This window comes from Podarcis muralis, chromosome 5 (assembly GCF_964188315.1).
Source record: "Podarcis muralis chromosome 5, rPodMur119.hap1.1, whole genome shotgun sequence".
NCBI classification, from domain to species: Eukaryota; Metazoa; Chordata; class Lepidosauria; order Squamata; family Lacertidae; genus Podarcis; species Podarcis muralis.
This window is the reverse complement of record NC_135659.1, coordinates 96,299,831-96,312,522: the sequence shown is the minus strand read 5'-3', so window position 1 is coordinate 96,312,522 and position 12,692 is coordinate 96,299,831. Positions and strand designations below refer to the sequence as shown.

Here is a 12,692-nt window from a genome sequence, read left to right as displayed (position 1 = left end):
CGCGCGACTTCCGGCTTCCGGGCATAGAGTTGGATCTTCCCTCGTCTATATGGTTGTCGGAGCCTGGAGTCGCCGGGGTCGCGGGGGCTGAGCGGGAGCCTGGCCGGGCCAGGGAGGCGGAATCTGCGCGAGGCCTACCGCCGTCCAGCCCCCCTTGCGATCAGCCCTGCGAGGTAGGCCACCGGGGGGGGGGGGGTTGCCGGGTCTCTCGGGGAGGTTTTGGCACAGCCTGACCCCCTCCTTTGGTAGTCCTCACAGAACTCTAGCCCAATGGGTGCCATTAATTTGATTTTATTTTTTTATTTCAATGCAAAATTATAACAAAAATTGCAAACATTGAACCCAAAATAATACCATACAAACAAGAAAAAAGAAAGAAAAAGAACAAAAAAGCACACATCTACAAATAAAACCATATCATCATTCTAATCTAGTCATTACATACATATACACATATTGACTTCCTTCCTTTGTTCTAAGACCTCAAAGTTTTTGCTCTTACTAAATTGTTGTGTCTAATGTAGATTACTTCCATCATTGTACTTTTTTACAGCATTTTTCTTTTTCTTTAACCCCGTAAAGCATTTTTCTTTAACCCTGTAAAGCAAAATAATAATAATACTAATAATTTGATTTGATTTTGAATTGATTTTAAAATGAATTGATTTTAGACCTTGATTGTAAGCCGCTCTGAGCCCAGCTTCGGCTGGGGAGGGCAGGATATAAATAAATTATTATTATTATTATTGGTAGGGGCGGGACCTGGTGAGGGAAGAGAGCGGCTGTCGCAGGGCCAGCTCAGGGATGTAGCCTCTGTCTCCAAAAGTTTTCAGTCTAGGAAGACAAACATACACAACATAATCACTTCAGGGGAGGGTTTAGATCCTGCTCTCCAGGACGACGCCCCAAAGCAAAGAAAAATGAATAAAGCAAAGCAACCAATTTTAAAGAATTTGCCACACTTTAAAGATTAAAGTGTGTATGTGTGTGTGTGTGTGTAGATAAATAATTTATTACAGTCGAAGACCAGCTTATAAAACACACTTGGGGGTACAATCCCAGAAGGAAAACAAACATTTAAAACAATGTACAACAATAAATTTATAAATGCGATAAGCATTTAAAACTTTAAGATAAGCTACTGCAGAGAGATGACCCAGAATCACCCAAGGAACCAAGTTTGGGGATTTTCTTAACTAACTAGTTTGGGTTGGGGGATGGTCTGCGCCTACAAATCTGTACACAGAATCTGGTGACCACGGAATCTGGCGACCATCCGGGTCATCTTATGATCTTTGCCTAATAGGAAAAGGATGTGTGTATATGTATGTATTTTTTCCCTGTTTGAAAAGTCCCCCCCCCCCCCAAAAAAAAAATATGAAGGTGTTTTTTCCCCCCTTTTAGCCTGCTTTGATCGTGTGACACAAGGGAATGGTGTCTTGCTCTGCTTAAGTACCTACTGAAAGTTGCGGCGACAGTAGGACGCCCTGGAGAGTGTCAAGAGGTTGCTGGGAGTGCTGTGGTTTCTATGGGCTCCACGTTAGGGACCACAAGGCAGGGATGAGGAAAGCTTTGCTTGCTTCATTTCTACAGCCAGGTTGCCGTTAGAAGCAAAGGAGCGAAACCAGTAAAAGAAAGGTGGCAACGCTGGCTGCTCCAGTGAATTGTTTCCTCGGAACAGAGGCTGTAATTGTGGGGCATACGTACTTTGCTGCTAGTTTGCACCTATTGAAAGAGTGGAATAATGGCTGCCCTGCCTTAAGTGATCTATTGAATAACTTCTAGGGGCTGGTTTTTAATACTGTGGTCTTATTTCTAACCCTTTGTAGCCTTAACTAACCCACCTTTGCTGCAGTGAGGTGTGCCTGGTTGATAACAAAGAGGGAATTCCTGGACAGCTGAGAAGATCTTGCTTTGGGCAAGCATCTGCCATCGAGTTTTCCTGCTACCTGTCAAGCTGAAGATGTGCTGAAGCCCAAAAGGGGACAGGGACCTCTTCATTCTGCAGAGATGGATGAGGAGAGCTTGGAAGCAGCAATCCAGACCTATAACGCCCAGCTGCAGCAAGTGGAACTGGCTTTGGGAGCTGTGCCAGACCCAACACAGGAACCCGACCTGATCCAGCTGCAGGCGGATTTAAAGCAGCTGATAGAACTGACAGAATCCAGCCTGGTTTCTGTGAAAAAGAGCAAGCTCTGTGCAACTTTGGACCCAGAGACGCTCTCCACATCTTCGTCCAATCCTCTCCAGCCAGACAGGCCACTGAGCACAGATGATGAATATGCCGCTTTTAAGGAAGCCATTGCTGATATGGATGGAGAGGATGAGTCCCCAGACGCTCAAGATGTGGAGCAAGAAGGAGAGGAGGAGGAGGAAGAGGAAGAGCAGGAGGAGGAAGCCAGTGGGATGAAAGTGAAAGCCCCATACTACAGTTCTTGGGGCACCCTTGAGTACCATAATGCCATGATTGTGGGGAGTGAATCTATGGAAGATGGAAGCCGAGGGGTCAGAGTGCTCTATCTCTACCCCACCCACAAATCCTTGAAGCCATGCCCCTTCTTCCTGGACGACAAGTGTCGGTTTAAAGAGAATTGCCGGTAATTAGGATTCCTCTTGAGCTGGGTAAGGGGTAGGGACGGGGTTCCCAATGGGTCAGGGAAGTCTTCATAATATTCCTCCTCCCCTCCACCAAAGACCTGGATGCTATGCCAAGCTTGCATTCCCCGTACCCACTTTCATTTTGGGCAGCTTTCTCCAACCTGCTGCCCTCTACACCAGGATTTCCCAAACTTGGGTCTCCGGTTCTGGTCTACAACTCCCATCATCCCTAGCTGGCAGGGCCCAGTGGTCAGGGATGATGGGAATTGTAGTCCAGAAACAGATGGAAACCCTGCTCTAGATATCTGGTAGTACAGCTCCTGTGAGCCCCAGCCAGCATGGCCAGCTGTTAGAGAAATGGGCTGTGGAGGCCACAATACTTGGAAGGCGCTGGGGTCCAATTTAGAGCATCTCTGCAGTTTAATTTTGCAGTATCCTTTGTGCAGCTTGGAAGCATGCAGTTGAGTTGCAGGGAACCTTTCGCCCTCCGATCAGCCCCAGCACAAATGTTCAATGGCCAGGGATGAAGGCAGATGTAGTTCAGCAACATCTGGTGGGCCAAATGTTTCTCATAGACAGTCCTGAATAAGAATATAAGGAGAGCCCTGCTTGCTCCGACCAGCTAGTCTAGCATCCTGTTCCCACAGTGGCCAGTCAGTGGGATGCCTGAAAACAGCACCTGAGTTCAGCAGTCCTCTCCCTGTTTGTGATTCCCAGCAGCTGGCACTTGTGATTCATTGTCCTTGTGTTGCCCCCCACCCCACCCTCCGGCAGATTCTCCCATGGGCAAGTTGTATCTGTGGAGGAGCTGCGCCCCTTTGAGGAGCCCGACCTCAGCAGCCTTGCTGTGGGCTCAGCTTGCCTGGCAAGGCATCAGGATGGGATCTGGTATGCTGCTAAAATCACAGGTGAGTTTGTTTCGCTTTGCACGTTTGCTGTGAGGTTGGAGGGTGGTTTATGCCTATTTCTAACTTGACTTATGGGTGCGGCAGGGGTAGGCAAGATACCTGTCTGGCATGAGGGGACCCTAAGACATACCTGAACAATCAGTGGCCCCTCTGATGCAGGCATTTGCATGATGCACTCTTGCAAAGAAATCCAAACATTAGCTGCCTGCAAACATTTCAGTTACTACTCCACATGTAGTAACCAAGCTGCGCTATTCCAAGCTTGTTCACTGGTCCATCTAGCTACAGTGGTGCCTCGCAAGACGAAATTAATTCGTTCCGCGAGTTTTGTCGTCTTGCGATTTTTTTCGTCTTGCGAAGCACGGTGTCGGGAAAGTTTTGGAAAAGCTTCAAAAATCACCAAAGTCTTCAAAAACCTCAAAAAAGGCTACCACACCGCGTTCTATGAGTTGCTCCTCGAAGTCAAGTCGCAACTGTATTAACGGTGTTAAGAAAAAGGAAACAAACTTGCAAGACGTTTCTGTCTTGCGAAGCAAGCCCATAGGGAAAATCGTCTTGCGAAGCAGCTCAAAAAACAAAAAACCCTTTCGTCTAGCGAGTTTTTTGTCTTGCGAGGCATTCGTCTTGCGAGGTACCACTGTAGTTTATTTTCTCTGATTGGCAACAGCTTTCCAGGATTTCGGGCACAAGCATGTGTTTCTTTCTTTGGGCTTAATACCCACAGTCCTTTTTAACTGGAGAACTGGGACCTGAACTTTCATATTCAGTGCACTTGCTCCACCAAAGTACTTTTCCCAATGTATATGGGGGGGGGGGGAGTGGTTAAAAAAAATGCCTCCTGTATTTTAAGGATGCATTTAATACCATACCTTTTAAAAAGTAAAGGATATTAAAATAGCCCATCAGAATCTGGGGAAACAAAGTCACAACGCCATACCAGTTCATATATACAGTGGATGTATAAATCAATGTACAGTTCAATCTTGTGCACGTCTATCCAGAAGCAAGGTCCACTGAGTTCAGTGGAGTTTACTCCCAGACCAACATTGCATCAAAAGATATTGATCTGAAACGGTTTCTTGCACACACTTCTTGCTGAGGAGTTGTGAGGGATGCGTGTCTTGACATTTGAGCTTTATGGGGGGGGGAGCGTCTCCTAATTGTACATGGGACACGGGTGGCGCTGTGGTTTAAACCAAAGAGCCTAGGGCTTGCCAATCAGAAGGTCAGCAGTTCAAATCCCCGCAACGCAATGAGCTCCCATTGCTCAGTCCAAACCTAGCAGTTTGAAAGCACGTCAGGTGCAAGTAGATAAATAGGTACCACTCCGGCGGAAAGGTAAATGGCATTTCCGTGCGCTGCTCTGGTTCACCAGAAGCGGCTTAGTCATGCTGGCCACATGACCCGGAAGCTGTATGCCGGCTCCCTCAGCCAATAAAGCGAGATGAGCACCACAACCCCAGAGTCGTCCGCGACTAGACCTAATGGTCAGGGGTCCCTTTACCTTTACCCTAGTTGACGCCTTGAATTGCAGCCTAACCGTTTCGCTTTCCCTTCCTCAGACATTGACAGCGGTTACTACACAGTGAAATTTGATTCGCTGCTCCTGAAAGAAGCGGTTGTGGAGGGAGACGGCATTATGCCTCCCCTCCGTGGCGAGGAGAGCTCATCCTCATCGGAGTCGGAAGGCGATGAAGTGGATGATGCCGGATATGCCAAAGGTATAAGGCATGGGTAGGCAAACTTAGGCCTGGGGGCCAGACCCAGCCCAATTTTATTTAAAATGCATCTCTGAGTTATTTGTGGGGCATAGGAATTCGTTCATTTCCCCCCAAAAAATATAGTCCAGCCCCCCACAAGGTCTGAGGAACAGTAGACTGGCCCCCTGCTGAAAACGTTTGCTGACCCCTGGTATAAGGTGTGGGCATTTAAGCCTCAGAGGACTTCTTGGGGGGTGGGGAGATTCTCCCCTTTTGCTCTGAACTTCTGCTTTCACTTAGTGTAACTGCACTCTTTAATCTCTCGGGGAAAGGATTGTCTCCATCATCTTGGGCCCGCTACCTGTGGGCGTGTTGGAATGCTGGAGATTTGCGTGCTGTTTTTATCTGCAAAGTGGCTCGCTTTAGCCAAGGTCACCTCGCCCTCAAAAACAGTAAAGGTTTGTTCCGCGCACAGCAAGTCTTTAAAAAAACGACCAAAGCAATCTCTGGAGCAAACGAACCCCAGGAAATTTGATTCCTCCAGAGTTGTGGCTGAGAAGAAATGGCAAAGGGAGTTCAAAGATCATTGGAACGAAGTGCCGTGTCTGTGCTGTAAACTTAGAGGAACTGCATGTGCCCCAAAGATACCAGGGAACTTTGGTTTAATGAAGAGGCCGAAAATGCTCTGCCAGCACTTTCATAGAAATAAGTTTGCAAGGGGAAGGAAATATTGTTAAAAGGGGGAATAAAGGAAGCTGTCTTCGTCCATCTAGCTCAGCGACTCTCTAGGATTTCAGAGTTAAGTGTTTTCCCAGTCTTACTAGGCATTGAACCTGGGATCTCCTGCATGTAAATTGAAGAGTAAGTGACAGGCAGTAATGTAAAAGCTGTCTGCAAGCTGGCAGCTGCTTCTGGTGGCCAGAAAGCCAAACCATATACATGTAATCATAAATGCAATTTATGTAAGGAGCTTAAGGTGGAATACATGGTTCTCCTCTTCCCCATTTTATTCCCCCAAACAGCCCTGTTGGGTGGGCTGAGAGGATGTGACTGGCCCAAGGTCACCCAGTGAGGTTCGTGGCTGAGTGGAGATTTGAACCCTGGTCTCCCAGGTCCTAATCTGACATCCTTCTTACTACACCACACTGGCATTTAACAAACTCTAGTCCTCAAGGCAGCCAGAAGTTGAGAGAGAAGCCGGTTGTTGTTCCTGCTTCCAAGATTCTGCATTAGGCATCCCAGCCTGCTTGGTTTTGCCAGTGCTGCTGCCCTCCTCCACTTAAACCTCCTCTTGTGCCCTCACAGTTATCGACTCCAGCACCCCTGAGAATGGGGAAGGGCCCTCCTCTTGCAGTTCCTCCTTCGGCAGCTGGGAGGCGCATACGCGTGGCATTGGCTCCAAACTCCTTGCTCAGATGGGGTATGAGTTTGGCAAAGGTAAGCATTCGCATGTGTGCAAAAGGTGGTTGTCTCTGCAACTTATCCAAGTAATTTCTCTGCTTGTGCCAATAATAATAATAATAATACAGTGGTACCTTGGTTTACGAACTTAAACCGTTACGGAAGTCCGTTCATAAACCAAAGCTTTTTAAACCAAGGCGTGCTTTCCCATAGCAGCGGGGGACTCAATTTACAAATGGAACACACTCAACAGGAAACGGAACATGTTTTGCTTCCAAGGCAAAGTTCACAAACCAAAACACCTACTTCCGGGTTTGCAGCGTTCTTAATCCAAGTTGTTCATAAACTAAGCTGTTCTTAAACCAAGGTATAATAATAATAATAATAATAATAATAATAATAATAATAATAGTATTACTTATATCCTATCCATCTGGCCAGGCCTCCCCAACCACTCTGGGCAGCTCCCAACAGAACACTAAAAACACGATAAAACATCAAACATTGAAAACTTTGCTAAACAGGGCTGCCTTCAGATGTCTTCTAAAAGTCAGAGAGTTGTTTGTTTCCTTGACATCTGATGGGAGGGCATTCTACAGGGCGAGCACCACTACCAAAACCGCCCTCTGCCTGGCTCCCTATAACCTCACTTCTCGCAAGGAGGGAACCTCTAGAAGGCCCTCGGAGCCAGACCTCAGTGTCCGGGCTGAATGATGGGGGTGGGGGACACTCCTTCAGGTATCCAGTAGGATCGAGGCTGTTTAGGACTTTGAAGATCAGCACCAACACTTTGAATTGTGCTTGGAAACATACTGGGAGTCTTTCAGGACCGGTGTTATATGGTCTCAGCAGCTGCTCCCTGTCACCAGTCTAGCTGCCACATTCTGGATTAGTTGCAGGTTCCAGGTCACCTTCAAAGGTAGCCCCACGTAGAGCCCATTGCAGTAGTCCAAGCGGGAGATAACTAGAGCGTGCACCACTCTGGCAAGACAGTCTGCAGGCAGGTAGGGTCTCAACCTGCGTACCAGATGGAGCTGGTAGACAGCTGCCCTGGACACAGAATTAACCTGCACCTCCATGGACAGCTGTGAGTCCAAATTGACTCCCGTTAGGGACCCCTGATGCAAACTAATGACCAGGAGTAGCTAATGAGTAGGATGCCTGTTGCAAGCTAATGACTTGCTAAAAACCACTGCAACCCATATGACCTGGGTTGCTGTGCGTAAGAGAAACCTGGTGGACAAGCAGCAGCAAGGACAGGCCCGTCTGCTTCATCCATCCAAGTGTCTCTTACACATGCCAGGTCAAGTCCTCCATCCATCACTCTCCTCCTGCTTCAGGTTTGGGGAAGAATTCGGAGGGCAGAGTGGAGCCGGTCTTAGCAGTTGTGCTGCCCAAAGGCAAGTCCTTGGACGAGTGTGCCGAGATCCTCCAGAAGAAAAGGGAGGGGAAGATTGATCCAGCCAAGCCCAGAAAACGGAGGGCGAAAGGCAACCGAGCCGCCCGGCCTCCCCGGCAGGGCCCAAAGCCCTCCCGAAATGTCTTTGACTTCCTGAATGAGAAGCTTCAGGGCCAGGACCTCAATGAGCAGGAGGCAGGGCTTGCACCCCTAGAGAGGAGCAGCAAGGAGATCTACCACGCCAGCAAGAGCACGAAGAAGGCTCTGAGCGTCCGCCTCTTCCAGACGGTGGAGAAAATCGACCAAACCCAGAAGGACATCCGCGGGATCCAGGAAGCCCTGGCACGCAACATCGGGAGGTAATGAGACCTTTCGATTCTGCATGTAGCATCTGATCTAGAATGGAGGCCGTGGGTTTTGGCTTCCCAGTATTTCTGGCTTAGCTGGAAATATTTCAGTAGTGCTGGCTAGGGCTGATGGGAGTTGTCGTCCGAAACATCCGGAAGAGCACCAGGCTCTTGCATCACAGAATCATAGAACTATAGAGTTAGAAGGGACCCACAAGGGCCATCTAGTCCAGCCCCCTACAATGCAGGAATCTCAGCTAAAGCATCCAGGACAGATGGCCACCCAACCTCTGCTTAGAAACCCCTAGGGCAGGAGAGTCCATATTTCCCCAAGGGAGAGCGTTCCACTGTCAAACAGCTCTTACTATAAGTCAGCAATATCAAAAGCAACAAGATTGCCAGAAACAATAACAATGTGAACATCTTTATGGAATAATTCAAAACATCAAAACTAACAAACTGAAGTCTCTGAAAGTCCTTAAATGAATTACAGTGCCAGACTTTACCCGGTGAAGAGCAAGCAGTGAAGTTGAATCAGCAAATGTCCAATTCTGATGGCCAACTCTGAACTTTGCTGAACAGTGTTTCCGGATAGCAACTACTGTTTTGTTGAATTTTTCATCAGCCAATTAGTTCCACACTCATAAGTAGAAAAATATGTAATTACTTCATTAACCAACCTTTTTTCAAATAGATATAATGAAAAATACTCTGGAACAGTGCTCATGCGATTATGTAGTCACAGTGACTTCACAGCTTGCTTTCCGCTGGGTAAAGTCTGGCACCGTAATTCATTTAAGGACTTTCAGAGACTTCAGTTTGTTAGTTTTGATGTTCGCATTGTTATTGTTTCTGGCCACTCTGTTGCTTTTGATATTTCTGACTCATATTTTGCAACACAGGGGTTGGTTTGTTTACTTAAACAGCTCTTACTGTCAGAAAGTTCTTCTTGATGCTTAGTCAGAATCTCCTTTTGTGTAACTTGAAGCCATGGGTTTGAGTCCTTCCCCCAGAATAGGAGAAAACAAGCTAGCTCCATGTGACAGCCCTTGAAATATTTGAAGATGGCTATTATAGCTCCCCTCTTTTCCAGGCTAAACATACCCAGCTCCTTCAACCGTTCCTCATAAGGCTTGACTTCTAGACCCTTGATGATGATGATGATGATGATAAAAAATTTATATCCCGCCCTCTCCAGCCGAAGCCAGGCTCAGAGCGGCTAACAACAGCAAAAGTAACACAGTACATAAAATAACAATCTATTAATTGAAATACATTCTAAAATCAATTCATTCTAAAATCAATTCAGAATCAAATTAACGGCAACCATTGGGCTAGAGTGCTATGAGGTTGCCCTCTTCTGCACACATTCCAGCTTGTCAATATCCTTAAATTGTGGTGCCCAGTAGTTGGTTTGATGGAGGGGGATAGAGTAGGCACCTCCCTGTGCATGTTCCTTTTCTCAGGACGTCCTTCTAATTCTCTGGGTTTGGGGCTTTCAGGCACACGGTTGCTGCAGCTCAGCTGGAGGAGAAGCTTGCCGGAGCCCACAAGAGACTGAGCGAGCTGCGGGCTCAGGAGGCCAGTCTCCAGCGAGAGCAGAAGAAAGCCAACACACACAAGAAAATGACCGAGTTCTAGCCTCTCTCCTTCTCTCCCGCCCTTTGTCAGGCCGGGCCATTTTCGCTGGTCTGGAAGCAGCCATGTTGTTCTACAAGTGTGCAAGGAGGGAGACCTTGCTATCTCTTGAGCTGGCAGACAGGCCAGTCCTGCTCTTCCTTCGTCCTGGCTGCACAGCTGGGCTCAAAGGCAGGTGCTGAGGATGAGGTGGGTGGCCCAGAGCCATGGACACCTGAATGCAAAGGTAGCCAGTGTGGGGTATTCTAGGTGTCTCTGGGCTCGAACTCCTATCGTCCCTGACAGGGCCTGATGAGTGTTGGCCACATCACTGCCTCTCTTTTGTTATGCTTAATTGGCAGAGAAAAGCTACAAGGTGATGCACCTACATTGGAGCTGCAGAGGACATTAATCAGGCATGGGAGCTGCTAGCAGATTCCTGCCCTTCTCCTGGCCATTTCCTTGTCTGTCTCCGCCTCTCTGCCTCCCTTGGCAACTTCTTGGTGGTGGGTGATCTCCCCACCCAACTCGCATCAGAGAAAAGCACCACGAGAAGAAGGAAGAGATAAGGTGGTTCTCTAGCACCCGTGCAGTCCTCCTGACTTTGCGGAAGGAACTGCTGCAGTCTCGTGCGTGGCATCCGCACCAATAGTCAGGTGCTAGAAGTGTGGTAGTGTTGTCTCCCTGTGCAACTCCTGGGCGGGGAGGGTTTAACAGCCATGTGAAAAGAAGCTTGTAGGGAGGCTGGCTGTTCTCGCTGGCCCAGACAAGCAGCAGTTCAGTTCTTTGAGGATTCTTGGCCTATAGTCCCGGTGCTTTCTCCCATCAAATCCCGGCAAGTTTGAAGGCAGAACTGCCTCCTGTAGGTTTCTCCTTAAATCAGAGGTGTGGCCGTCCCCATGTTGTTGGGACTCTAGTTCCCATCATCCTTGACCACTGGCTGCGGCTGATGGGAGTTGGAGTCCCAACCACATGGGGACAGCCACGTGCTTTGACGTCTACCCCCCCCCCCCCGAACAACAACCATCAGGTGGTGAGTTCTTCTGTGTTCATGCAACCCCCTTCTGAAGCATTTGCCTTCCGTCAGAACTGACAGCGGAGCAGAGAAAAGCCGCTATCATTCTTGCTCACTCCTGCAGCCCCACAGGAGAGATAGCATCAGAGAAGTGGGTAAAACTGTTTGGTCTCAGGAAGAATGCTCTGCTGAGGAGAAGAGCAGTGGTGGGTTCTGCGTTTCGGGGCAGGCTTAGACATCTGTGTAGCTTCCTGTGCACGTTTCCTTTCAGGTTTGTAAAGATTATTTTGAGTTAAAAGAACAATTGTCATGCTGACTCCTTTGCTTTCTGGGTCTTGGGACTTTTTACGTAGCTCAGGTTCTAGTGTGTGTGCTTTTGCATGTATGATAGACGGTGCATCTTCGTTTGCAGTCGGGTTTGCAAAATGTAATTCCCCAGCAAGGAAGTGGTCTGGTTTTCTTCAGCTGTGCCTGGGCCATCTAACAGAGATAAATCTACCCTGTAAAAAGCACTGGGGGCCAGAAGAAGAGCAGCCACTCGGTTTAAATTCCTGTTACATCCCCCCCCCCCCCCCGAATTCTGTTAGAAAGGCATCTTGTTCTCCTTCTGTTTCCCATTTCTAAAGAAGCAATCTTTGGCGATCACTCATAGCCGAGTAAGATTGTCTTCCATAAACACGGTTTTAACAATGAGTCCGTAAGTAACTACTGTGGAGGCTAATTCTGGACCCACACGTCCTTCCACCGTGGGGACATAGGTTTCCAGGCGGGAGTTGATCATGGTGTGGATTTGCCAGGCGTGCCTTCCTCTTAGCACGTTTCTCCCTTTTGTCCTGAGTTCGAGTGCCTTCAAAGCCCATGACACCTTTGGTAAAGTAAAGGAGGAATAGTGACATAGAGACAAACGTAAGGAAGTCTCTCCTAATCTCTGCCCATTAAATGTGCTGTATTTGAGCTAGGTGCCAAATCCCACCCTACTGGGTGCAATATGTTCAGCCCTCTGTTTAAAAGAGGGTGGGATGTTATCCTCACTTAATCTGAAAAAGCTACTGCTTTGCTAGGGTGACTGGGTCTTGTCAGGTTCTTCAACACGCCGGCATTCTTGTTTAAGGCTGCAGTGCTTGTTTTGCTTTTTAAAAAATAATAATAATCTAGGACGAAGAAGCACTGAATCCAGTGGTGCTTATTCTAAGTAAATGTGCTCAGAATCGGGCAGTACAGATAGGCACATGACAGCAGGTTCTACTTCCCGGTCCACGTAAACCACAGGGCACATGCTATGCCTGAAGCATTATGGAAGATTGGAAGCACCAGCTTCTCCTGCTCTTAAATGCTGAGCAGGTTTCTAGTTCTCATGGGGAAGCTCCCAATTGGGGAATGGAAGCAAGAGTCCTGATTCCCCAGGTTTTGTGCCAGTCGTAATTCACTCCTTAGACCACCCTCGCTTGCCACCCTTAGTAAGTGGGAACTAAAGGTTACTTTGTCCGTCTGTTAGTTATCTGTTCCTTACAAAAGAAGAACCAATTTCTGGAAAGGAACCTCATATTTTGCATCCACAATAAAGTATTCAGGCTACATTTATGTGTGGTAGATAACATGTTTTAAAGGGTGGTTTGTGATGCTCTGATATTACTTGGGAAAGGTTTTCATATGGGAGACTTCTCCTTCCCACCGAATAATACTGGGCCCCTCTTTGGCCCCAGAAAG

At 47.8% G+C, this 12,692-nt stretch overlaps 1 protein-coding gene across 2 annotated transcripts; it reads left to right on the top strand.

Moving 5' to 3' along the window:
• The first annotated feature begins 7 nt into the window (after positions 1-7).
• ZGPAT (zinc finger CCCH-type and G-patch domain containing) lies at positions 8-11,301 on the top strand. Of its 2 annotated transcripts, none has more exons than XM_028735495.2 (7): positions 8-173; positions 1,856-2,597; positions 3,373-3,506; positions 5,069-5,227; positions 6,512-6,643; positions 7,948-8,365; positions 9,856-11,301. In XM_028735495.2, exons 2-7 carry the CDS (start codon positions 2,011-2,013, stop codon positions 9,992-9,994), a joined length of 1,569 nt encoding a protein of 522 aa, XP_028591328.2. In that variant the 5' UTR covers positions 8-173; positions 1,856-2,010; the 3' UTR covers positions 9,995-11,301. The 2 variants fall into 2 exon arrangements, with proteins under 2 accessions (XP_028591328.2, XP_028591327.2); XM_028735494.2 differs by having other exon boundaries at positions 1,830-2,597.
• The last annotated feature ends 1,391 nt before the right edge of the window (positions 11,302-12,692 follow it).

Excerpts from the sequence above, each read along its gene's own strand:
- ZGPAT (XM_028735495.2), top strand. The coding sequence starts at position 2,011 with ATGGATGAGGAGAGCTTGGAAGCAGCAATCCAGACCTATAACGCCCAG. Across the intron at positions 2,598-3,372 it reads CGGTTTAAAGAGAATTGCCG|ATTCTCCCATGGGCAAGTTG; the intron begins GTAATTAGGATT and ends ACCCTCCGGCAG. Across the intron at positions 5,228-6,511 it reads TGATGCCGGATATGCCAAAG|TTATCGACTCCAGCACCCCT; the intron begins GTATAAGGCATG and ends GTGCCCTCACAG.